The following is a 27,221-nucleotide window of genomic DNA, read 5'->3' on the forward strand; positions in this document are numbered from 1 at the left end:
CAGCAAGTGCTGAGCCTCTGGGTGCAAGGCACGACGCTGCAACATTTCACAGGTAGGCTATGTCACATTATTACTATACAGTGTACAGCCATGTCGTGCATTTGGCATCGTTTCAACCGTTGTGTGTATGGTCTGGCCAGTGTTGTAGGCTACACACATGTAGTACTGGCCCATATCTACTAACCTACTGTAGGCTACGGACATGTAGTACTGGCCCATATCTACTAACCTACTGTAGGCTTACGGACTTCAGGGCGACATGGACAGCTGTGCGAGTCCATTTGTAAAGGGAGAGCATACAAAGCACGAAATATCTACCGGGAACTGGTAACTGACCAGAGGTGTTTCGTCTGTCGGTCTCCATACTTTATAGCCTACCAGGAGCCAACCTTGGTTTGCAGGATGCATCCGCCTGTCAATGGTAGTCCTATCACCAGATTAACATCTGTCAATGGTAGTCCTATCACCAGATTAACATCTGTCAATGGTAGTCCTATCACCAGATTAACATCTGGCAATGGTAGTCCTATCACCAGATTAACATCTGGCAATGGTAGTCCTATCACCAGATTAACATCTGGCAATGGTAGTCCTATCACCAGATTAACATCTGTCAATGGTAGTCCTATCACCAGATTAACATCTGGCAATGGTAGACCTATCACCAGATTAACATCTGTCAATGGTAGTCCTATCACCAGATTAACATCTGGCAATGGTAGTCCTATCACCAGATTAACATCTGTCAATGGTAGTCCTATCACCAGATTAACATCTGTCAATGGTAGTCCTATCACCAGATTAACATCTGTCAATGGTAGTCCTATCACCAGATTAACATCTGTCAATGGTAGACCTATCACCAGATTAACATCTGTCAATGGTAGTCCTATCACCAGATTAACATCTGTCAATGGTAGTCCTATCACCAGATTAACATCTGGCAATGGTAGTCCTATCACCAGATTAACATCTGTCAATGGTAGTCCTATCACCAGATTAACATCTGGCAATGGTAGTCCTATCACCAGATTAACATCTGGCAATGGTAGTCCTATCACCAGATTAACATCTGTCAATGGTAGTCCTATCACCAGATTAACATCTGGCAATGGTAGACCTATCACCAGAATAACATCTGTCAATGGTAGTCCTATCACCAGATTAACATCTGTCAATAGTAGTCCTATCACCAGATTAACATCTGGCAATGGTAGTCCTATCACCAGATTAACATCTGTCAATGGTAGACCTATCACCAGATTAACATCTGTCAATAGTAGTCCTATCACCAGATTAACATCTGGCAATGGTAGTCCTATCACCAGATTAACATCTGTCAATGGTAGACCTATCACCAGATTAACATCTGGCAATGGTAGTCCTATCACCAGATTAACATCTGGCAATGGTAGTCCTATCACCAGATTAACATCTGGCAATGGTAGTCCTATCACCAGATTAACATCTGGCAATGGTAGTCCTATCACCAGATTAACATCTGGCAATGGTAGTCCTATCACCAGATTAACATCTGTCAATGGTAGTCCTATCACCAGATTAACATCTGGCAATGGTAGACCTATCACCAGAATAACATCTGTCAATGGTAGTCCTATCACCAGATTAACATCTGTCAATGGTAGTCCTATCACCAGATTAACATCTGGCAATGGTAGTCCTATCACCAGATTAACATCTGGCAATGGTAGACCTATCACCAGATTAACATCTGGCAATGGTAGACCTATCACCAGATTAACATCTGTCAATGGTAGTCCTATCACCAGATTAACATCTGGCAATGGTAGTCCTATCACCAGATTAACATCTGTCAATGGTAGTCCTATCACCAGATTAACATCTGTCAATGGTAGTCCTATCACCAGATTAACATCTGTCAATGGTAGTCCTATCACCAGATTAACATCTGTCAATGGTAGTCCTATCACCAGATTAACATCTGGCAATGGTAGTCCTATCACCAGATTAACATCTGTCAATGGTAGACCTATCACCAGATTAACATCTGTCAATGGTAGTCCTATCACCAGATTAACATCTGTCAATGGTAGTCCTATCACCAGATTAACATCTGTCAATGGTAGTCCTATCACCAGATTAACATCTGTCAATGGTAGACCTATCACCAGATTAACATCTGTCAATGGTAGTCCTATCACCAGATTAACATCTGTCAATGGTAGTCCTATCACCAGATTAACATCTGGCAATGTGTAACAGAAGTTGTGTGATAAATGTAATTTCACTCCCATATAAATGATGCCATGCTTGGAATCATCAAATGAATAACAATCTTTTATAGCGGTTATTTCATATTTATGGTGTCGTGTCTTTGGGTACCATTAAACGGAAGATATGTTTATCAATTAGCTCCCTGTAATTATTATCACACGACTAAACTGATTAATCGTTTAATTGTAATTACCTAGGAGATCGGGGCACCAAGGAGAATATTCAGATTACAAAACTATAATTTTCCTAATATAACTTTCCTGTACTATAATATTCTATTATAGTATAGGCCGATTATCTTCTAGTTTCAATGGTGTATTTTACCTTGCGTCCAGTCTCATTCCAAAACGTCGTAAATTGTTGTATCTGCACGAACCCAGTCTTTACTAAAATCATCCATACATCAATTGTCTTAAAATCATTTATTTACTACACTAAGTAATTAACAGAAAACATACAAACAGTAATTATCGTCACAAAGGATTGGTAGAGGAATGTGCCCTACTGGCTAACAAGCATGGCTGGTCTGTTAGACAATGGGTCATAAACGGTCGGCTGAGAAGTTACACAGAGTTCATTAATATTAACAATTGACAATTGAAGGCTCACTCATTCGGGAACAATTGCAATCAATATATATTTACGCTCAGTGTGTCGTTCTGATTCTTGTTGGAGAGTAGTTCTGATGGAGAGTCTCTCTCTCGGTTAGAATGGATCTTTCAAAGCGACATTCATTAATGTCGTCATCGAATGGTTGTTTCGTTGGTCTTCGCGTTCAATGATATAATTTACTTAGCTGCAGACTAATAATTAATATCAAAGACTTGTTCTTATTCTGTCGGTATCAATAGTCTAAAAGTTAACCACGTGGTATTGTTCACTTTCAGTAGAGTACTTGGCTGGTCAAACCTATGGGCCAAACTCACAATGGAGTGGAGGCCTGGTCTGTAGAAATGTAAATCAGGGGGTGTTTTATAGTGCCCATAGAACAGGCTTGTCAAATGACGCCTGGTCCTGTCTGTGTCCCTGGGGGCGTGCCTATGACTGAGTTAGACTTGGTTACAGAAATACAATTCTATCACATTAACATCAGTACATAGCATCTCAATGTATTACAAATAGCTTTATCCTTATTAATACATTTTATACAACCATGTGGATTCAGTCTCATCGCTGAGGCTATCATATAAACAGTTTTATGGTAATATGGCTATATTGTCTCTTCTGAGTATCACAAAATTGTACCAAGCGGACCAGTTCGTTGCTGGAGTCTTCACCAATCTTCCATATCTTCTCCAGAACACACATGTCGCTCGGTTCTCCAATTCTATGAGTTGGAAGAATTTCCTTTGTCTCTCTATGAAACATGGGGTAGGAGATTCTCCTCTTAAGAGTTTTTACAACCCTGGGTTGGGGGGAAGGTAGGTTGGGTGATGGTACAAAGGGGAGGGGGTCAACTGATAGCCCTGTACCCAAAGAGGCCAACGTCATGACAATGGTTTGTGAATGCACTTGGCACTGTGAAGTGTTCGGTCGAGTTATGACCTACAATTAGTGACATCCTCTCCAACTCTTGAATAGGCTGTATTTGTATTTAAATGTATTATGGATCCCCATTACTCTTCCTGGGGTGCAGCAAAATGAAGGCAGTTATACAATTTTAAAAACATTACAATACATTTACAACAAATTTCACAATACATTAAGTGTTTGCCCTCAGGCCCCTACTCTACTACCACATGTCTACAACACAAAATCCATGTGTACGTGTGTATAGTGCATATGTTATTGTGTGTGTGTGTGTGTAACCGATGTGAAATGGCTAGTTAGTTAGCGGTGGTGCGCGCTAATAGCGTTTCAATCAGTGACGTCACTCGCTCTGAGACTTGAAGTAGGGTTTCCCCTTGCGTTGCAAGGGCTGTGGCTCTTGTGGCGCGATGGGTAACGATGCTTCAGTGGGTGTCAGTTGTTGATGTGTGCAAGGGTCCCTGGTTTGAGCCCGGGTTGGGGCGAAGAGAGGGACGGAATCTACACTGTTACATTGATGCTGTTGACCCGGATCATTGGTTGCTGTGGAAAAGGAGGAGGTCAAAGGGGGGGTGAGTGTAACCGATGTGAAATGGCTAGTTAGTTAGCGGTGGTGTGCGCTAATAGCGTTTCAATCAGTGACGTCACTCGCTCTGAGACTTGAAGTAGGGTTTCCCCTTGCGTTGCAAGGGCCGTGGCTTCTGTGGCGCGATGGGTAACGATGCTTCGGTGGGTGTCAGTTGTTGATGTGTGCAAGGGTCCCTGGTTCAAGCCCGGGTTGGGGCGAAGAGAGGGACGGAACCTACACTGTTACATGTGCATGCATGTGTCTGCTTATGTTTGTGTTGCTTCACAGTCCCCGCTGTTCCATAAGGTGTATATTTCTCTTTTTTAAATTATTTTTTATTTTACTGCTTGTATGAGTTACTTGATGTGGAATAGAGTTCCATGTAGTCAAGGCTCTATGTAGACTGTGCGCCTCCCATAGTCTGTTCTGGACTTGGGGACTGTGAAGAGACCTCTGGTGGTATGTCTTGTGGGGTATGCATGGGTGTCTGAGCTGTGTGCTAGTAGTTTAAACAGACAGCTCGGTGCATTCAGGTTGTCAACACTTCTTACAAAAACAGGTAGGGGGATTAAGTCAATCTCTCCTCCACTTTGAGCCATGAGAGATTGACATGCATATTATTAATGTTAGCTTTCTGTGTACATCCAAGGGCCAGCCGTGCTGCCCTGTTCTGAGCCATTTGCAATTTTCCTAAGTCCCTCTTTGTGGCACCTGACCACACGACTGAACAGTAGTCTAGGGGCGACAACTAGAGCCTGTAGGACCTGCCTTGTTGATAGTGCTGGTAAGAAGGCAGAGCAGCGCTTTATTATGGACAGACTTCTCCCCAATTTAGCTACTGTTGTATCAATATGTTTTGACCATGACAGTTTACAATCCAGGGTTACTCCAAGCAGTTTAGTCACCTCAACTTGCTAAATTCTCACATTATTCATTACAAGATTTAGGGTTTAGTGAATGATTTGTTCCAAATACAATGCTTTTAGTTTAGAAATATTTAGGACTAACTTATTCCTTGCCACCCATTCTGAAACTAACTGCAGCTCTTTGTTAAGTGTTGCAGTCATTTTGGTTGCTGTAGTAGCTGACGTGTATAGTGTTGAGTCATCCGCATACATAGACACACTGGCTTTACTCAAAGCATGTCGTTAGCTAAGATTGAAAAAGTAAGGGGCCTAGACAGCTGCCCTGGGGAATTCCTGCTTCTAACTTGACTATGTTGGAGAGGCTTCCATTAAAGAACACCCTCTGTGTTCTGTTAGACAGGGAACTCTTCATCCACAAAATAGCAGGGGGTGTAAATGGTAAAAATCTGTTGTTCTGCCCCTGAACAAGGCAGTTAACCCACTGTTCCTAAGCCATCATTGAAAATAAGAATTTGTTCATAACTGATTTGCCTAGTAAAATAAATGAAAACATTGATAATTTCAAAAGCTGTGCTGAAGTCTACCAAACAGCCCTCATAATCTTCTTATTATCATCAGTCATTTGTGTAAGTGCTGTGCTTGTTCAATGTCCTTCCCTATAAGCTGAAAATCTGTTGTCAATTTGTTTACTATTAGTATTGATTCTGGCCAAAGACCATTTCCCCCAAAGTTTACAAAGGTTTGGTAACAGGCTGATTGTTCGGCTATTTGAGCCAGTAGGTAGGTAGCTGTCTGGGATGTTCTAGAGAGATATGGCTCATCCATATGTGGGTAATGAAGACCTAGATGTTGTATCCTGACTATTCTGCACAGTGCACAGCAGTGTTAACTTCTAAATTACTGTGAGTTTTTTCTGAACGGAAAACAGTCATGATATTGAGAAGCAACACAGTCTAGAAGAGACAACTTGAGTGACAGTGTCACAGATTATGATTAAACGGCTGGCTATAAGTAGTCATTACAATTAGGCCTACTTCTCTCTCTTTGCCTGCCTTTCTGCCTGCCTTTCAGCCTGCCTTTCAGCCTGCCTTTCTTCCTGCCTTTCTTCCTGCCTTTCTGCCTACCTTTCTGCCTGCCTTTCAGCCTGCCTTTCTGCCTGTCTGTCTCTCTCGCTCTCGCTCTCGCTCTCTCCTCTCTGTCTCTCTCTCTCCTCTCGCTCTGCCTCCCCTTACTCTCTTTCTGCCTCCCCCCTCGCTACCTCTCTCTCAAATGAGGCTTGTACATAATGAAATATGATATCATTTTGTTAGTGCTTTGGTCATTGTATTCAGGGTATTTATTTTGAATGGGGGTGGAATGGGGGTGGACAATGGGGGTGGAATGGGGATGGACAAGCTCTCCCTCAACGTGATCAAGACAAAGGAGATGATTGTGGACTACAGGAGAAAGAGGACTGAGCACTCCCCCATTCTCATTGACAGGGCTGCAGTGGAGCAGGTTGAGAGCTTCAAGTTCCTTGGTGTCCACATCACCAACAAACTATCATGGTCCAAGCACACCATGACAGTCATGAAGTGGGCACGACAAAACCTATCCCCCTCAGGAGACTGAAAAGATTTGTCATGGGTCCTCAGATCCTCAAAAGGTTCTACAGCTGCACCATCGAGAGCATCCTGACTGGTTGCGTCACTGCCTGGTATGGCAACTGCTCGGCCTCAGACCGCAAGGCACTACAGAGTAGAGGTCGACCGATTTATGATTTTTCAACGCCGATACTGATTATTGGAGGACCAAAAAAAGCCGATACTGATTATTGGAGGACCAAAAAAAGCAGATACCGATTAATCGGCCGTTTAAAAAAAAAAAATATATATATTTGTAATAATGACAATTACAACAATACTGAATGAACAATGAACACTTTTATTTTAACTTAATATAATACATAAATAAAATCTATTTAGTCTCAAATAAATCATGAAACATGTTCAATTTGGTTTAAATAATGCAAAAACACAAAGTTGGAGAAGAAAGTAAAAGTGCAATATGTGAAACTGTCACGTCCTGACCAGGAAAGGGGTCATTTTGTTATTGTAGTCGGTCAGGACGTGGCAGGGGTGTGTTTGTTTTGTGTGTTTCGGGTTTTTTTGGGTTAATTTCTATGTTAATATATTTCTATGTTTGTTCTAGTTCTTATATTTCTATGTTTAGTTTATTGGGCTGACCTTCAATTGAAGGCAGCTGTTCCTCGTTGCCTCTAATTGAAGGTCCTATTTAGTTGGGGTGTTTTTTCCATGGGTTTTGTGGGTAGTTGTTCCGTGTATAGCTGTGAGCCTTACAGGACTGTTTTTCGTCGTTGTTTTTGTATAAGTGTTTTGTTTTGTTTTTTTCTTCTAATAAAAGAAGATGAGTATTCAGAACATGAGAACATATGAAAGCTGGTGGTTCAATATTCCCAGTTCTTCAATATTCCCAGCTAAGAAGTTTTGTCGACTTTTTCTCTCTGTACCATTTCTATTTCATATACCTTTGACTATTGCATGTATAGGCACTTTAGTGTTGCCAGCCTAATCTCGGGAATTGATAGGCTTGAAGTCATAAACAGCGCTGTGCTTCAAGCATTGTTAAGAGCTGCTGGCAAACGCAGGAAAGTGCTGTTTGAATGAATGTTTACGAGCCTGCTGCTGCCTACCACCGCTCAGTCAGACTGCTCTATCAAATATCAAATCATAGACTTAACTATAATATAATAAACACAGAAATACGAGCCTTTGGCCATTAATAAGGTCAAATCCGGAAACTAGTATTTCGAAAACAAAACGTTTATTCTTTCAGTGAAATACTGAACCGTTCCGTATTTTATCGAATGGGTGGCAACCTAAATATTGCTGTTACATTGCACAACCTTCAATGTTAAGTCATAATTATGTAAAATTCTGGCAAATTAGTTCACAGTTTGCAACGAGCCAGGTGGCCCAAACTGTTGCATATACCCTGACTCTGCTTGCACTAAACGCAAGAGAAGTGACACGATTTCCCTTGTTAATATTGCCTGCTAACATGAATTTCTTTTAACTAAATATGCAGCTGTAAAGAAATATACTTCTGTGTATTGATTTTAAGAAAGGCAATGCGCTTTTGTTAAATCATCACCCATTTGGCGAAGTTGAAGTAGGCTGTGATTCGATGGTAAATGAACAAGCACCACAATGTAATCGTCCATAATCGGCGTTCAAAAAGGCCGATTACCGATTGTTATGAAAACACGACCTCTACTACAGAGGGTAGTGCGAATGGCCCATTACATCACTAGGGCCAAGCTTCCTGCCATCCAGGACCTCTATACCAGGCGGTGTCAGAGGAAGGCCCTGAAAATGTTCAAAGACTCCAGCCACCCTAGTCATAGACTGTTCTCTCTGCTACGGCACGGCAAGCGGTACTGGAGCACCAAGTCTAGATCCAAGAGGCTTCTAAACAGCTTCTACCCCCAAGCCATAAGACTCCTGAACATCTAGTCAAATGGCTACCCAGACTATTTGCATTGTCCTTCCCTCTCCACACCACTGCCACTCTCTGTTGTCATCTGTGCATAGTCACTTTAATAACTCTACCTACATGTACATACTACCTCAACTAACCGGTGCCCCTGCACATTGACTCTATACCGGAACCCCCCTGTATATATTGTTATTTTTTACTGCTCCTCTTTAATTACTTGTTACTTTTATCTCTTTTTCTTATCTGTATTTTTTGAAACTGCACTGTCGGTTAGGGGCTTGTAAATAAGCATTTCTCTGTAAGGTCTATACCTGTTGTATTCAGCGCATGTGACTAATAAAATTTGATTTGATTTCAAATGCCTAAATGTTGAGAGATTACAATAGGCCTAACCTAAGAATGAACGGGGCAGTGGAACAACACACAGTACAACGTCAAAATAAGATCTCTCAAGATCTCTCGTGACTGAAATTCATTTTTTTGCCGTGCAAAGAGGAAGATGGACATATATAGGCATCATGGCTGCCATGGAGATTTACGAGAGCAAGCCCAGGCAGACTTCCTGCTGAGGAACAGGAAGTAAAAACAAGACCTGGCCTGCATCTCATGGCTCCCTGTTACCTTTATATTGCACTGCTTTTGAAAGGATGCCACAGGTGGCCATAATCACGCTGACTCGGCAGGGAAGTGACTCGCATCCACACATCTATGGTTAATCACGCTGACTCGGCAGGGAAGTGACTCGCATCCACACATCTATGGTTAATCACACTGACTCGGCAGGGAAGTGACTCGCATCCACACATCTATGGTTAATCACGCTGACTCGGCAGGGAAGTGACTCGCATCCACACATCTATGGTTAATCACACTGACTCGGCAGGGAAGTGACTCGCATCCACACATCTATGGTTAATCACGCTGACTCGGCAGGGAAGTGACTCGCATCCACACATCTATGGTTAATCACGCTGACTCGGCAGGGAAGTGGCTCGCATCCACACATCTATGGTTAATCACGCTGACTCGGCAGGGAAGTGGCTCGCATCCACACATCTATGGTTAATCACACTGACTCGGCAGGGAAGTGACTCGCATCCACACATCTATGGTTAATCACGCTGACTCGGCAGGGAAGTGGCTCGCATGCACACATCTATGGTTAATCACGCTGACTCGGCAGGGAAGTGGCTCGCATGCACACATCTATGGTTAATCACACTGACTGGACAGGGAAGTGACTCGCATCCACACATCTATGGTTAATCACGCTGACTCGGCAGGGAAGTGACTCGCATCCACACATCTATGGTTAATCACACTGACTCGGCAGGGAAGTGGCTCGCATGCACACATCTATGGTTAATCACACTGACTGGACAGGGAAGTGACTCGCATCCACACATCTATGGTTAATCACGCTGACTCGGCAGGGAAGTGACTCGCATCCACACATCTATGGTTAATCACACTGACTGGACAGGGAAGTGACTCGCATCCACACATCTATGGTTAATCACACTGACTCGGCAGGGAAGTGACTCGCATCCACACATCTATGGTTAATCACACTGACTGGACAGGGAAGTGACTCGCATCCACACATCTATGGTTAATCACACTGACTGGACAGGGAAGTGACTCGCATCCACACATCTATGGTTAATCACACTGACTGGACAGGGAAGTGGCTCGCATGCACACATCTATGGTTAATCACGCTGACTCGGCAGGGAAGTGACTCGCATCCACACATCTATGGTTAATCACACTGACTGGACAGGGAAGTGACTCGCATCCACACATCTATGGTTAATCACGCTGACTCGGCAGGGAAGTGGCTCGCATCCACACATCTATGGTTAATCACGCTGACTCGGCAGGGAAGTGGCTTGCATCCACACATCTATGGTTAATCACGCTGACTCGGCAGGGAAGTGGCTCGCATCCACACATCTATGGTTAATCACGCTGACTCGGCAGGGAAGTGACTCGCATCCACACATCTATGGTTAATCACGCTGACTCGGCAGGGAAGTGGCTCGCATCCACACATCTATGGTTAATCACACTGACTCGGCAGGGAAGTGGCTCGCATCCACACATCTATGGTTAATCACGCTGACTCGGCAGGGAAGTGGCTCGCATCCACACATCTATGGTTAATCACGCTGACTCGGCAGGGAAGTGACTCGCATCCACACATCTATGGTTAATCACGCTGACTCGGCAGGGAAGTGACTCGCATCCACACATCTATGGTTAATCACGCTGACTCGGCAGGGAAGTGACTCGCATCCACACATCTATGGTTAATCACGCTGACTCGGCAGGGAAGTGACTCGCATCCACACATCTATGGTTAATCACGCTGACTCGGCAGGGAAGTGGCTCGCATCCACACATCTATGGTTAATCACACTGACTCGGCAGGGAAGTGACTCGCATCCACACATCTATGGTTAATCACGCTGACTCGGCAGGGAAGTGACTCGCATCCACACATCTATGGTTAATCACACTGACTCGGCAGGGAAGTGACTCGCATCCACACATCTATGGTTAATCACGCTGACTCGGCAGGGAAGTGACTCGCATCCACACATCTATGGTTAATCACGCTGACTCGGCAGGGAAGTGGCTCGCATCCACACATCTATGGTTAATCACGCTGACTCGGCAGGGAAGTGACTCGCATCCACACATCTATGGTTAATCACGCTGACTCGGCAGGGAAGTGACTCGCATCCACACATCTATGGTTAATCACGCTGACTCGGCAGGGAAGTGGCTCGCATCCACACATCTATGGTTAATCACGCTGACTCGGCAGGGAAGTGACTCGCATCCACACATCTATGGTTAATCACGCTGACTCGGCAGGGAAGTGGCTCGCATCCACACATCTATGGTTAATCACGCTGACTCGGCAGGGAAGTGACTCGCATCCACACATCTATGGTTAATCACACTGACTCGGCAGGGAAGTGACTCGCATCCACACATCTATGGTTAATCACGCTGACTCGGCAGGGAAGTGGCTCGCATCCACACATCTATGGTTAATCACGCTGACTCGGCAGGGAAGTGGCTCGCATCCACACATCTATGGTTAATCACGCTGACTCGGCAGGGAAGTGGCTCGCATCCACACATCTATGGTTAATCACGCTGACTCGGCAGGGAAGTGGCTCGCATCCACACATCTATGGTTAATCACGCTGACTCGGCAGGGAAGTGACTCGCATCCACACATCTATGGTTAATCACGCTGACTCGGCAGGGAAGTGGCTCGCATGCACAAGTATTGCAGAAGTGAAGTTGCTGTAGTGAGGGAACCGAGGAGTGACACCCAGTATCACATCCCTGGTCAGATGAGAAGCAAGATGATGAAGCTTAGAGAGGTTCTGAATGTAGACTCCTCATGTTATGATAGACATCTCCCTTATACTAGTAGTGTCGCCCACAGAGAGACTCTAGTACTTTAACAAATGAGATTTCCTGTGGACGTGTTCTTCGGTGTCCTACCAAGCAATTTCACTCCCCATTTTCTTCTCTATTCTCAACAAAGCACAAAAACATGCATTCTTCTATTTTTTCCATTTTAAAATGTTGAAAAGACTGCGTCCAGCAAATTGATATGCTCTGATTGACAAGGTTATTGATGACACCGTTAAAGCACATTGAATGTTTGTCAGTTCTCAGTTATCCTTTGTGTTCTCATTTTATCATGCTTGCTCCCTTGTTCACATGTTATTACATGCTATTACAGTGCTGACAACTTTGATGCTTCTGACAGTACTGCATCTTGTTGTAATGTGACTATCATTAAATGTGAAGACTGTTATATTATCAAATCAATTCTCTATGTGTAATTATTCTTACACGATTAAACTAATCATGTAAACTTTAATTAACTAGGAAGTCGGGGAACCACGGGACAATGTTTAAAGAGTCTCTATTTCCCGAATTAACTCTTGAGATATTTTCATATCTTACAGTCTTCTATTAATGTATTGTTACCTCATCAGTGTCTTCTATTAATGTATTATTACCTCATTAGTCTCATTCCTGAACGTCGCAAACCCTTGGATATCTGCACGAACCCTACAATCATAAATCATGATTCAGCGATATACAAATTGGCTTAATTATTTATTTACTAACTAACTAATCAATCACAGAATTACATAAACACACACACACACACAGTAGGTCATACATTGGTTACTAACATGACACAAAGGAAAGTCCCTAGTGGACAAAACTGATATGACAGCTTGGTAGACAAAGGAAAGGGGTGGGGACCGTTCAAGAGCGGGAAACTCAGAGTGGACCCATGTACATACAGTTGACTACACTCATGGAAATTCTAATACTTTGAACATGCACAGTCGCTCATTCGAAAATATATGCCTTTGTTGTTTCTCCCTGTGGTCGCCGATCCATCTGCTGAATAGTTAGTTGACAGAAACTCTCTGGTATTGTCCACCATAGATCAAAGTCTCGTAGTTGTAGCTTGTTATAATGGATACATCAGAGTACCATTCGGTCATTCGAATGGATGCGTTTACCAGACTAAAGTATTTAAACAGCTGCAGACTGAATAATTGGTCTTTAGTTTGTAGATTTCACAACCATTTCAGCGTGGGGATGATTCCCATGTTCTCTGGACTTGTCCTTCAGTAGAGTTGTAGTTTAAACCATTTTGCAACATCCAGCTCACACCTTAGTCTTCTTGGTCTATAGAGTGGTAGCCATCCCTGCGTTCTCTTGACTACATGTACATTTTGTCATGAGTCCTTTTAATTAACTCTGTGGAAAGGGGGCGTTCCATGATGTTTGGGTATAATGTCTGTGCTCACTGGCGCGTGGCCACTGACTGAGCATAAATTACTATAAAAAAAATATTCTAATTTAGAATACTAACAACACATTATCTTTCCAAAACTATTCTAATTTAGAATACTAACAACACATTATCTTTCCAAAACTATTCTAATTTAGAATGCTAACATCACATTATCTTTCCAAAACTATTCTAATTTAGAATGCTAACATCACATTATCTTTCCAAAACTATTCTAATTTAGAATGCTAACATCACATTATCTTTCCAAAACTATTCTAATTTAGAATGCTAACATCACATTATCTTTCCAAAACTATTCTAATTTAGAATGCTAACATCACATTATCTTTCCAAAACTATTCTAATTTAGAATGCTAACATCACATTATCTTTCTAAAACTATTCTAATTTAGAATGCTAACATCACATTATCTTTCCAAAACTATTCTAATTTAGAATGCTAACATCACATTATCTTTCCAAAACTATTCTAATTTAGAATGCTAACATCACATTATCTTTCCAAAACTATTCTAATTTAGAATGCTAACATCACATTATCTTTCCAAAACTATTCTAATTTAGAATGCTAACATCACATTATCTTTCCAAAACTATTCTAATTTAGAATGCTAACATCACATTATCTTTCCAAAACTATTCTAATTTAGAATGCTAACATCACATTATCTTTCCAAAACTATTCTAATTTAGAATGCTAACATCACATTATCTTTCCAAAACTATTCTAATTTAGAATGCTAACATCACATTATCTTTCCAAAACTATTCTAATTTAGAATCCTAACATCACATTATCTTTCCAAAACTATTCTAATTTAGAATCCTAACATCACATTATCTTTCCAAAACTATTCTAATTTAGAATGCTAACATCACATTATCTTTCCAAAACTATTCTAATTTAGAATGCTAACATCACATTATCTTTCCAAAACTATTCTAATTTAGAATGCTAACATCACATTATCTTTCCAAAACTATTCTAATTTAGAATGCTAACATCACATTATCTTTCCAAAACTATTCTAATTTAGAATGCTAACATCACAATATCTTTCCAAAACTATTCTAATTTAGAATGCTAACATCACATTATCTTTCCAAAACTATTCTAATTTAGAATGCTAACATCACATTATCTTTCCAAAACTATTCTAATTTAGAATGCTAACATCACATTATCTTTCCAAAACTATTCTAATTTAGAATGCTAACATCACATTATCTTTCCAAAACTATTCTTATACTTAACATTTATTTTATACAACATTTCGATGCCCATCATCACCATCAAACCCCATCATTGAGAAGTGTATACAAATAAAGAAAAAGTAATGTGTTGTCTCCTGTCCTTCATGAGATCACCAAATGAAACAAACTCGTCATGACTGTTCCTTAAGTGTCCACGGTTCACTCCAACTGTTTGGAATACAGAAATACTGTTCAATTATTCAACCTTTTGATGTCAGAGTTTGACCAAGTGTCTCTCTGTGTTCCACAGTCACATTCCAATCTGAATACTACAGAGCCCAGAAGCAGAGTATTTTATGACCGCCATAAAGCTGTGGAGGGTAAATGCCCCCCCCCCCCCCCCCCCCCCCCCGGGCAGTCAATCTCTACTAAACTCTCATACAGCACAGTCTTTCATATCTGACTAGCCTGTAGCAGTTGTAGTATTACTCCAGGATTCATCTCTCTCCTCCTCTCTCCCCCACACAACAGGAGATAGGACTATAGCAGTGGGTGATCCCAGCTCCCCTGTGGCCCTCTCCCTCTGTTCTCCTCTATCCCGTTTAGCTCGGTCCCATCGGTCCCTCTGGGCCCCCATACAGCTACAGCTGCCTTGGCTGGCTGTGCCTTTTGTAATCAAGGCTCCATGGGCCAAACATTTTCACCGCTTATAAGTGGAATGGGAACATAATGCCTTTCACTGTAACACGGATCCATAATAAACCATTTATTAAGCATTTTATAAAGTGTGTGTTTACCATTTATTCATTCATAATTACTCCCACATGAATAAACCATATACTAATCATTAGTAAAGTGTTTTTGCGGTCCCTAATCAAAAGTGAGTGCTATTTATACTTTCTAAGTGTCTTGAGTGACCGGTGACCCGTGTAATTTGCCACGACAAGATGGACATGCCATTGGTAGACATTCCAGCAGTACCTGGTGATAGAAGCAACACACAACACAGGATGTTTAAGATAGTAAATATACATGTCTGAATAACTAGCTTACTAACATTACACATGTGGGAGTCATGTTTAATACATGGTGAGCAAACGGTTTATAAATGCCTTATAAACGGTTTATTATTGACCCTTAAAAATAAAGTGTTCCCCTTCCTCTTTAATGCTTGTGTTGGCATGCAAGGCCAGCCGGGACCCACCGTATGTTGTAAAAGCTGCTGACAGCAGCCCACAGGTCCCTGGTAGGGGATTAGTGGTGTAACACACATTAATAATCCTACATTCTGCTGACATGGGGGGGGGGTTGCATGCCTGAAGATGACACAGCACTTGTACTACTACAGACAACCTTGACTCCTCGACAACCCCTCATAGCCACACACACACACACACACACACATTCCCATGCAGAGAGTGGTGCTGCGGAGCTGTGTCCCAGTGGCGTGACAGAGCAGCGGTGTGTGGTTGGCCAGCAGATGCTCAGCTAGCGCCATCAGGTGGACTGTGTGGAATCCTAACGGAGTTGGCTGGCGGTGGCGTGACGCTCTGGGCCCAGTATGGCCCTTCTCTCTCCTCTCTATCCTTCCTTCCATCTCTCTCTCTTTCGGCGTCTCTCTATCTTTCTCCCTACCTGTCTCTCTCTCTCTCTTTCTGCTCCTCTCTCTACCTCTCTGTCTTTCTCTGCCTCTCTGTCTCTTACTCTCTCTCTCTCTCTGCCTCTCTCTGTCTCGCTGTCTCTCTCTCTGCCTCTCCCGTCTCTTTCTCTCTCTCTTTCTCTCTCTCTCTGCCTCTCTGATTCTGCCTCTCTCTCTCTCTGGCTCTCTGTCTCTCTCTGTTTCTCTCTCTACATCACTCCCTCTCTTTACAGTATCCTGTCCCTGTCTTCCTATGCTGGCCTGCCAATTCAGTCTGGCCCCACTCCTCTCAATCCATCTCTCTCTCTCTCTCTCTACCTCTCTCTACAGCTCTCTACCTTTCTCATGAAACATTACACTCACAAAAGTTTAAACAGATAAATATACGTTGTATTTACAATGTTATTTGTGCTCCACTGGTTTCCCTTTTCTTATGGCAACGGAACACAAATATTGTTGCTGTGATTGCACACTGCTGTATTTCGCCTACCAGATAAGGGAGATGTTTGTGGTCATAAATTTGTGGTCATAAATTTGTGGTCATAAATTTGGCAGGAGGTTAGGAAGTGTTGCTCAGTTTCCACCTCATTTTGTGGGCAGTGTGCATATAGATTATCTTCTCTCTCTTCTCTCCTGCCTATGGGGGCCTCTCTCAATAGCAAGGCTATGCTCACTGAGTTTGTACATAGTCACGGATTTTCTTAATTTTGGGTCAGTCACAGTAGTCAGGTTTTCTGCCAATGTGTACTCTATGTTTAGGGCAAGTTTGCTCTGTTTTTTGGTTGATTCTTTCCTGTGTTTCAAATAGTTATCTTTTTGTTTTCTCATAATTTGGCTGAAGCTCTGTGGGGTCTGTTTGTGTTTGTGAACATAGCCCCAAAACTAGCTGGCTGAGGGGACTCTTCTCTAGGTTCATCTCTCTGTAGCTGAGGGGTCTGTGGGGTCTGTTTGTGTTTGAGAACAGAGCCCCAGAACCAGCTGGCTGAGGGGACTCTTCTCTAGGTTCATCCTTCACAACCATAGAGGGCAATGGGTTCGATAACTGCTCCTAATGGGGATGTTGGGTTTTATGTTCCTTTTGATGGCGTAGAAGACCCGTCTCGCATATCGTTCACAGCCTTGTGGAAGTTACCTGTGGTGTTAAGGTTTAGGCTAAGTTAGTTATAATTTGTTGTGTTCTCTAGAACAACAGCATCTAGATATCATTTGTATTATTTGTCTTGGCTACTGGACTATTTTTGGAACACCATTATTTTTGTCTTACTGAGATTTACTGTCAGGGCCCAGGTCTGGCAGAATCTGTGCAGAAGATCTAGGTGCTGCTGTAGGCCCTCCTTGGTTGGGGACAGAAGCACCAGATCATCAGCAAACAGTAGACATTTGACTTCAGATTCTAGTAGGGTGAGTCAGACTGTTCTGGTGCCCTCGCCAATTCATTGATATGTATGTTGAAGAGGGTGGGGCTCAAGCTGCATCCCTGTCTCACCCCATGGCCATGTGGAAAGAAATGTGTGTGTTTATTGCCAATTTTAATTGCACACTTGTTTTTTTTGTACATTGATTTTATAATGTCATATGTTTTTCCCCCCAACACCACTTTCCATCAATATGTATAGCAGACCCTCATGCCAAATTGAGTCAAAAGCTTTATTGAAATCAACAAAGCATGAGAGGACTTTGCTTTTGTTTTGTTTGTTTTTCACTAAGGGTGTGCAGTGTGTGTATATGGTGTGTCGTATGGTATTTTGGTAAGAAGCCAATTTGACATTTGCTCAAGACACTGTTTTCTCTGTTGATGATACTGCAGACGGTTGCTGCTGATGCATATTCCACAGTAATCAAATTTGTCTCCACTTTTGTGGATTGGGGTGATCAGACCTTGGTTCAAAATATTAGAGAAGATGCTAGAGCTAAGGATAATGTTAAAGAGTTTAAGAATAGACAATTTGAATTTGTGGTCTATATATTTCATCATTTAATTTAGTATACCATCAACACCACATGCCTTTTTGGGTTGGAGGGTTTGTATTTGGTCCTGTAGTTCATTCAATGTAATTGGAGAATCCAGTGGGTTCTGGTAGTCTTTAATAGCTGATGCTAAGTTTAGTAAATGAGAATGTATATGTTTTAGCACTTGGTTCTTTGTTATATGGCCAAAAGGTTAGAGAAGAGGTTTATCCATACATCTCCATTTTGGATATATAGCTCTTCATGTTGTTGTTTGTTCAGTGTGTTCCAATTTTCTCAGAAGTCATTTGATTCTATGGATTCTTCAATCACATTGTTTTCTGTTTTCTGTCATACTGTTCCTTCTTATTCTTAGTGTATTTCTGTATTGTTTTAGTGATTCACCATAGTGAAGGCGTAAGCTCAGGTTTTCTGGTTCTCTGTGTTTCTCTGTCTCTCTGTCTCTCTCTCTCTCTCTCTCTCTCTCTCTCTGTCTCTCTCTCTCTTTCTCTCTCTCTCTCTCTCTCTCTCTCTCTCTCTACATCACTCTCCCTCTCCCTACAGTTTCCCGTCCTGTCTCTGACCTACCCTGACATAGATAGGGGCTGTATTGTGTCTCGTCTCACCAGTATGAGCTGACTAAGCTGGCTGTGTGTTCTGTTGAGACCAGAGAAGCCAGGCAGCACAAAGGTCCCTATGTCACATCTCTCTCTCTGCCCAGCATGACAGCTGGCAGCTGGATCGATATCAGAGGAAGACGGTTGTGGAACAAGGTTAAATGGATATGCTAAAGATAACATGGTTAATGTTGACAGCACATTCAGGTCATTGGCACATGTATTGCAATTTACACTTTAGACATTTAGCAGACAAGCGACTTACAGGAGCAATTAGGGTTAAGTACCTTATTCGAAGGAATATCGACACATTTTTTACCTAGTTGGCTCGAGGGTTCAAGCCAGCGACCTTTCAATTACTGGCACAACGTTCTTAACTGTAATATTTTTGCAGAGGTGCAGTTTGAAGATGTAGAACAGTCCACGTTTACTTTTCCTCTGCAAACAAAGCGAATAGTGAATAGAAAAATTACACAACCCCATAGTCACATTGTTGATCTATTTACTTAGATCCCGAGTGACACTTCATCTCAGTGCCAGAGGTGTCACTGCAGTCCCTGGTTCAAATCCAGGCTGTATCACATCTGGCTGTGATTGTGAGTCCCATAGGGCGGCGCACAATTGGCCCAGCGTCGTCCGGGTTTGGCCGGGGTAGGCCGTCATTGTAAATAACAATTTGTTCTTAACTGACTTGCCTAGTTAAATAAAGGTAAAATATGTGTGAAGCATTCTGACAAGCAGTCACAGGGAAAACAGCGGTTAAAAAAGAGGGGATCCCAGTTTTTACGATCCTACTTGATATATTTCTCAACTCCTAAATATGTGCGAACGGCCCCATTTTAGCATCGGCATGGTTACTGCTCTGAGTGCATAGGGGAGAGTAGGGATAAATGTAACACGGGTCAATTGTAGGGTAACTTGGGGTAAAACTACCCCCTACCTCAAAATATTTTTGGGGGGGGAGTGACTTAAAAAATTGTGACAAGGCAGATTACATTCTCTTCCCAACACCCCAAACATCCTGTCCAATCTTACGTCCAATCCACTTTGCCTCTGTGTCAGCGGAGCCAAGCTGGCCACTTGATGGCTGAGTGAATGTGATGTGGCCAGAAGGCACAGCTTGTCTCCAGGAGCCAGGAAAAAAGGAATACGGCAAGGGATGAGGGGAGGGAGAGAATGAGAATCGGACTCTCTGCTGGGCTCTCAAGCCTCTCTCTGGGACATCATAAGATTGGGTGTTCTTCCCTGTTTATCCATAGACTATCTATGTTTTCTTTCACAGCGATTACTATGGCAGGTGCTACCTTGGTCATGTACTAGGAATGACAGATATGTGTTGGAATTCCTATGTTAGAACATAGAGAGAAATCAGTTCATCATAGTTTTGGAATGTCCAATATTTTTGGAGGAGCTCTTTGTGAAAAGGGATACTTGTCCAGTATGTACCATGCATGTGTTCCAGGTTGGTGTTTCCGTTGGGATAATGTAGAACAACTAGTTCTACAGGTGGGACACAGCAGGAGAATGTTTGGTATTTACATTTTTGTGATATATCCAGAGCGACTTACAGAAGTGAGTGCAGACATTTTTGTAATGTTTTTGTAGTAATTTCTCCAAATTTGATAGAACAGTGAATTTAAATGCTTATTTAAGTGCTTTTAAGTCCTTCACTGAATGGATTTAATCCCCTTCGTAAACCTTCAGAATGGCAACTGGATATGAAATGGTAGAATTTTTTTGAAATGCAGCCTGTTTTATTTCATGGTGTCTACACACACACACACACACACAGACACACACACACACACACACACACACACACAAAAAAAATAAAGATATTGATTCAACGTACAAAGACAACCTGCTACAGTTGGACTGTGAGTTTTCTCAACATTTTCACAGAAACTTTTTGTTGTGAATTTGCTCAACAACATTTTCACACACACATTTTTGTTGAGCAAACAAACTCACAATCCTATTGCAACTTGTTGCCTTACAATCATACATTAAATAAATTTTTTTGAATGTAATTTTGTATTTTTACATTGTATTAGCATGCTTGACTGCCTTCTCATGAGCCCAGGCACGCGGTGTGTGCAGCTGCTGCTCTCTGTCTCTCAGATATAGTAATATAGTAATACACCTGCCGAGGTTTGACCCAGAACTGCTTCCTGTGGTTGTTTGTTCAGAGAGGTGTCTTAAACCACATCCTCTGTCTGATATTTAGAGTACGTGAAGGCCATGCACTCTAACACCTTACAAGAGTTAATAGTTCAAATATGTCAGCTCATCTTTTCTAACCACTCTGCCCTTTTTCCATTCAGAGACTATGTTATGGTATGCCTACAGAGCTGTCTAACTAACAACTGGTCTGTGTTATTTCCATTGCTTTTAACTAGGCAAGTCAGTTAAGAACAAATTCTTATTTTCAATGACAGCCTAGGAACAGTGTGTTAACTGCCTTGTTTAGGGGCAGAACAACAGATTTTTACCTTGTCAGCTCAGGAATTCGATCTTGCAACCTTTCGGTTACCAGTCCAACACTCTAACCACTAGGCTACCTGCCGCCCATGTACAGAGCTGTGTCTAACCACTAATCTCTGTCTTTCCTCCCCCTCTCTCTCAGAGATGTGGTACTGGGTGTTCCTGTGGTGTCTGTTCTCCTCTCTCTTGGTCCACGGGGCGATGGGCCTGCTCATGTTGGTCATGTTGCAGCGCCACAAGATGGGTCGCCTCATCACCTTGGTCCTGGTCAGTCTGGGTTTCCTGGCCTCCCTGGCTGGAGGGGTCATCACCAGTGAGTCATTGGAAGATGTTGAGTGTGTGTGTGTCTGTCTGTCCCTGCTTATGTATGCCACCCCCCTCTGTCTGTCTGTCTGTCTGTCTGTCTGTCTGTCTGTCTGTCTGTCTGTCTGTCTGTCTGTCTGTCTGTCTGTCTGTCTGTCTGTCTGTCTGTCTGTCTGTCTGTCTGTCTGTCTGTCTGTCTGTCTGTCTGTCTGTCTGTCTGTCTGTCTGTCTGTCTGTCTGTCTGTCTGTCTGTCTGTCTGTCTGTCTGTCTGTCTGTCGGCTGCCTTCTTCCTATCTGTCTGTCTGCGTTTTGCCTCTCTGTCACCACCCATTCTGTGTGTTGTCTGTCGATAGGTCTGTCTGGCTCCTGCCCTCTTTCTGTCTATCGATCTGCATATCTCTCCGTCTGTCTGGCTTTCTATCTAATTGTTGCGCATGTGTAGAGAGGACATCTTTAGCCCAAATATCATCTTTCAGTCTGAAGAGTGGTACATAGTACTGCTTCTGTATGTGTAAATCGACCTTAGTCTATGAATGTGTCCTAAATGGCACCCTATTCCCTACCTAGTGCACTACATTTGTCCGGGGCCATAGGGCTCTGGTCAAAGCAGTGCGCTAAATACAGATGTTAGATCTTATTTTGACCCAGTTTGCTACAGCAGGAAAATAATCCTGCAGCAACAGGAAATGATTATGTGGATTATAATTAATGGACATTTTTGTAAGGCTGATGCATTTTTTCATAAGGGAAAATCAAGTCTGAAATTGCAATGTGGAACTGACAAACTTCAGAAACCTTTTTTAAAACCTCAAATACACTACAGGTAAAAACAATTCAGGACAGTTATCCTGCAACAGGGTGATCAAATTAAGATCCTACATGTGTAGGTAATAGGGTGCCATTTGGGGCGCTGTTTGTGAGCTACGTGGACTAGGACAGGAGCTCCTGATGACAGACCAGGATGAAACACTCAATCACAGAGGCAAGCCAAGCCAAAAATAGAACAGACCACTTTATTATTCATATGGAAGCTCGCGGAGAGAGCAAACTATTGACTGTGCGTTGTGGGTACTCTTAAAACAGCTTTAAAGCAAGCACCGTGTAGCAGCAGCAACCCTCTGCCAAGAGTGATAGAAGGTGAGGTTATTTAGTGGTCGACCGGCAACAGTCAGACATCAACAACTTTCAGACATTTTATAAGCTAATCTCTTCCAGTGTCCTTTGTCTTGACATCATTGTTTGTTCTTGACTCAAAATAAGATTTGTATCTAAAGGTCTTGAGCTAAAACATATATATATTTTTATTGAACTCAAGACAGTTGGACTTTTGAGACCCTCTTCAGTTCTGACCGTTTCCATGGCGATGGTCCTAATGACGTATAGTGAGAGAGAGGCAGGACTAACTTGTATGGAGAGAGCGAGAGACTGCGTCCTAAATGGTACCCTATTCCCTACATAGTGCACTACTTCTTCACCAGGCGACATAGGAAGTAGGGCTCTACAGCATGTAGGAAATAGGGCTCTACAGTATGTAGGAAATAGGGCTCTACAGTATGTAGGAAGTAGGGCTCTACAGTATGTAGGAAATAGGGCTCTACAGTATGTAGGACGTAGGGCTCTACAGTATGTAGGAAGTAGTTCTCTACAGTATGTAGGACGTAGGGCTCTACAGTATGTAGGACGTAGGGCTCTACAGCATGTAGGAAGTAGGGCTCTACAGTATGTAGGAAATAGGGCTCTACAGTATGTAGGACGTAGGGCTCTACAGTATGTAGGAAGTAGGGCTCTACAGTATGTAGGACGTAGGGCTCTACAGTATGTAGGAAGTAGGGCTCTACAGTATGTAGGACGTAGGGCTCTACAGTATGTAGGAAGTAGAGCTCTACAGTATGTAGGACGTAGGGCTCTACAGTATGTAGGAAGTAGTTCTCTACAGTATGTAGGACGTAGGGCTCTACAGTATGTAGGACGTAGGGCTCTACAGTATGTAGGACGTAGGGCTCTACAGTATGTAGGAAGTAGGGCTCTACAGTATGTAGGACGTAGGGCTCTACAGTATGTAGGAAGTAGGGCTCTACAGTATGTAGGACGTAGGGCTCTACAGTATGTAGGAAGTAGGGCTCTACAGTATGTAGGACGTAGGGCTCTACAGCATGTAGGAAGTAGGGCTCTGCAGTATGTAGGAAGTAGGGCTCTACAGTATGTAGGAAGTAGGGCTCTACAGTATGTAGGAAGTAGGGCTCTACAGTATGTAGGAAGTAGGGCTCTACAGTATGTAGGAAGTAGGGCAGTACAGTATGTAGGAAGTAGGTCTCTACAGTATGTAGGAAGTAGGGCTCTACAGTATGTAGGACGTAGGGCTCTACAGTATGTAGGAAGTAGGGCTCTACAGTATGTAGGACGTAGGGCTCTACAGTATGTAGGACGTAGGGCTCTACAGTATGTAGGACGTAGGGCTCTACAGTATGTAGGACGTAGGGCTCTACAGTATGTAGGAAGTAGGGCTCTACAGTATGTAGGAAGTAGGGCTCTACAGTATGTAGGAAATAGGGTGCCACATCCAGGGGTGAGTAAACACAGTATGTGTGCAGACACTCACTCATGCCCCAACTGGCTGCGTGGAGCCACATATTAATACAGCAGGTAGCCTAGTGGTTAGAGCATTGGACTAGTAACTGAAAGGTTGCTAGATCGAAACCCTGAGATGACAAGGTAAAAATCTGTCATTCTACCCCTGAACAAGGCAGTTAACCCACTGTTCCTAGGCAGTCATTGTAAATAAGAATTTGTTCTTAACTGACTTGCCTAGTTAAAAAAAGGATAAATTAAAATATATATATATGGTCAGCTTACAAAGGACAGTCTTTTAATGCTTCTACTAAAACTGTCCATGTGGGAGAGTCTAAAGACACTTTAGATTCCAGTAGGGAGCTGTAAGGATATGAGGACAGGTTGAGAATAAGGAGTTATTTTTCTCTTTCTGTCATTCATTTTTCTTTGCGCTTTTAACAGTACTGAAATGCTATTGAACAATCTGGGGTGCAGACGACAAGGTTTGACTGGCTGGTGTATGTTAGGATATGTGTGGTAATAGTCATATTAATGACAATCTGTATGTGGGTGTGTCTCTTTCCCAGGTGCAGCGGTGGCGGGGGTGTACAGGGTGGCAGGGAAGGACATGGCCCCTCTCCAGGCCCTGGTGTTTGGAGTGGGCCAGACCACCCTCTCTGCCCTCATCTCCTTCTCACGCATACTGGCCACTCTCTGAAGAGATGACCCTTCCACACAGACGGAGACTCACTGACGGATGGATAGATAGACACACACACACACACAGGAGAGGAGGGAGAGACTGGGCACGTGTGGGAGACCATGGTTCACATCCTACCAGTTCCACTCGCCAGCGACAGATAACAACACAGCCAATGGGTGAACTGTGGTGTTTTCTTTATGTTGTATTTGGAGGAAAACAAACCCAGTAAATTAGCTGAAGACAGTGGTCTCCCAGCAGTTCCAGACATTTAGGGTGGGATGCTGAAGAGATAGTACCCCCTCAGTGGCTGGGGGGGTACGCCACTGCTGCCCTCTGCTGCAGTACGACATGGGACGTCAATGCAGGTCTCAGTTCTCTGTGTCAAAGAAGCACTTCATAAGGCTCCCCACCAGATGGCGATGTCCGCAGCCTCCGTCAAGTGTCAAGTCAGTGAAACCACATCCTGGACTGAAAGCAATGTCTTGGGTGTTTTCAGAATTGTCAGTTCTATGTGCCAATGGCCTCTGGGACTTACCTCCAGTGTTGCCAAGAGAGATGCATTCATGGCCGTCTCCACAGACTCTCCTCTCCTGTTTTCTGATGCCCTTGTGGTGGGAAAAACACCCACATCTTTTACAGTAAAGAAAAAGGACAACATTTGTCCAGAACAGAGATGGACCTTTTGAAGACCGTTCGTCATTCTGACATGCCAGAGAGGATGTCAACCAAACTACCTTTCAGTGTTAAACAAAACAACTGGTTCTTCTGACTGTGGACATCTTTGGAACTATTCCTTCTTGTAAAGTCCTTCACCTACCGCAGCAGTGTTTCTGTTGGCAACACACTCCTACATGTTCCTTTTTTAGGGTAAAGAAAGAAAATGACAAATGGCTTAAGCCTTTGTACTTTCTAAATGTTGGCGATCCCCCTTGTTTACCTAAAAGGTGTCGGAATAGGGGAAGTTGTTCAGGTGCCGTAGTTCAAGGTTACAATGGAGATAGAACCACTATCCCTGTTTGACCTTTGTCAATTCATGTCTAGACCCGTCCAGGTTGTCCAACATACTCTGAGGCAATAGCAACTCTGGCCATGAAGCTTGGCTGGAGAGGGTCAGAGTTGGGGAATCTTTCACTACCTGGTTCTTACAGAGTTTTATGGAGGTAAACTAATGTCTTAACTGAAGTTAAGGGATGCAATGTCCTGGTAGTAGCTGTATGGCTGCTTGAGAATAGTTGAGATAGAGTATCTCTTGGAAGGGTTTCTGTCTCTGTGTTGTGGTGCAGATTTACTGTTAAAGGCACAGTGCAGTCAAAAATATCATTTTCCTGTGTTTTATATATATTTCCACGCTATGAGGTTGGAATAATACTGTGAAATTGTGAGAATGGTGATTGTGCCCTTTTCGTGTAAGAGCTGTTTGAAAAGGACACATGAAATTTTTGCCTGTTTTGGTGGGATGGAGTTTTGGCCTGCCTGGTGACATCACCAGATGGTAAATTAGCTAATAGACCAATAAGAAAGAGAGTTCCAAACCTCTCTGTCAATAACAGCTAGCTTTCAGTTTCCCCCTCTCTACTTCAGACAGTCCTAGCTAAATTTGAGTCCGTTTTGATTGAAGTCAATATTTAATTGTTACCCAGAAAGGATTTAATATTGAGATAAAAATGTCTGCATTGTACCTTTTTTAAGGTTTAGAAATTGGAATCCAGCCGCTACTTGGCGATTAAAGATACAAATGTCTGGACTCCTATAAATCCCACTCCATAGAGAGCCATTTCTATAGAAGGTCAGAGACTCAAGTTGCGTCCCAAACTGCACCCTATATAGTGCACTACTTTGGACCAGAGCCCTATTACCTATATAGTGCACTACTTTTGACCCGAGCCCTTATGGTCAGTCACACAGATTCTGCTGCTGAGACGGCCATTTTCTATGGCTCCCTGCCTCTCTGTTAGGTCTTACCAAGCCAGTGTGTATTGTTAATGTGTTCTGTTTAACTAAGATTGGCTTGTTTATGTGTTCTGTTTAACTAACTTGTTATGTGTTCTGTTTAACTAAGTTTGACTTGTTTATGTGTTTTGTTTAACTAAGTTTGACTTGTTAATGTGTTCTGTTTAACTAAGTTTGACTTGTTTATGTGTTCTGTTTAACTAACTTGTTATGTGTTCTGTTTAACTAAGATTGACTTGTTTATG

The 27,221-nt window shown here is 42.7% G+C and overlaps 1 protein-coding gene across 1 annotated transcript; it reads left to right on the plus strand.

Moving 5' to 3' along the window:
* LOC115174094 (transmembrane protein 170B-like) lies at window positions 1–25,041 on the plus strand. The gene is made up of 3 exons (XM_029732769.1): window positions 1–52; window positions 21,612–21,782; window positions 24,911–25,041. Exons 2-3 carry the CDS (start codon window positions 21,614–21,616, stop codon window positions 25,039–25,041), a joined length of 300 nt encoding a protein of 99 aa, XP_029588629.1. The 5' UTR covers window positions 1–52; window positions 21,612–21,613.
* The last annotated feature ends 2,180 nt before the right edge of the window (window positions 25,042–27,221 follow it).

Source organism: Salmo trutta, chromosome 34 (assembly GCF_901001165.1).
Source record: "Salmo trutta chromosome 34, fSalTru1.1, whole genome shotgun sequence".
In the NCBI taxonomy this organism is placed as follows: domain Eukaryota; kingdom Metazoa; phylum Chordata; class Actinopteri; order Salmoniformes; family Salmonidae; genus Salmo; species Salmo trutta.

Excerpts from the sequence above, each read along its gene's own strand:
- LOC115174094 (XM_029732769.1), top strand. The coding sequence starts at position 21,614 with ATGTGGTACTGGGTGTTCCTGTGGTGTCTGTTCTCCTCTCTCTTGGTC. Across the intron at positions 21,783-24,910 it reads GGCTGGAGGGGTCATCACCA|GTGCAGCGGTGGCGGGGGTG; the intron begins GTGAGTCATTGG and ends TCTCTTTCCCAG.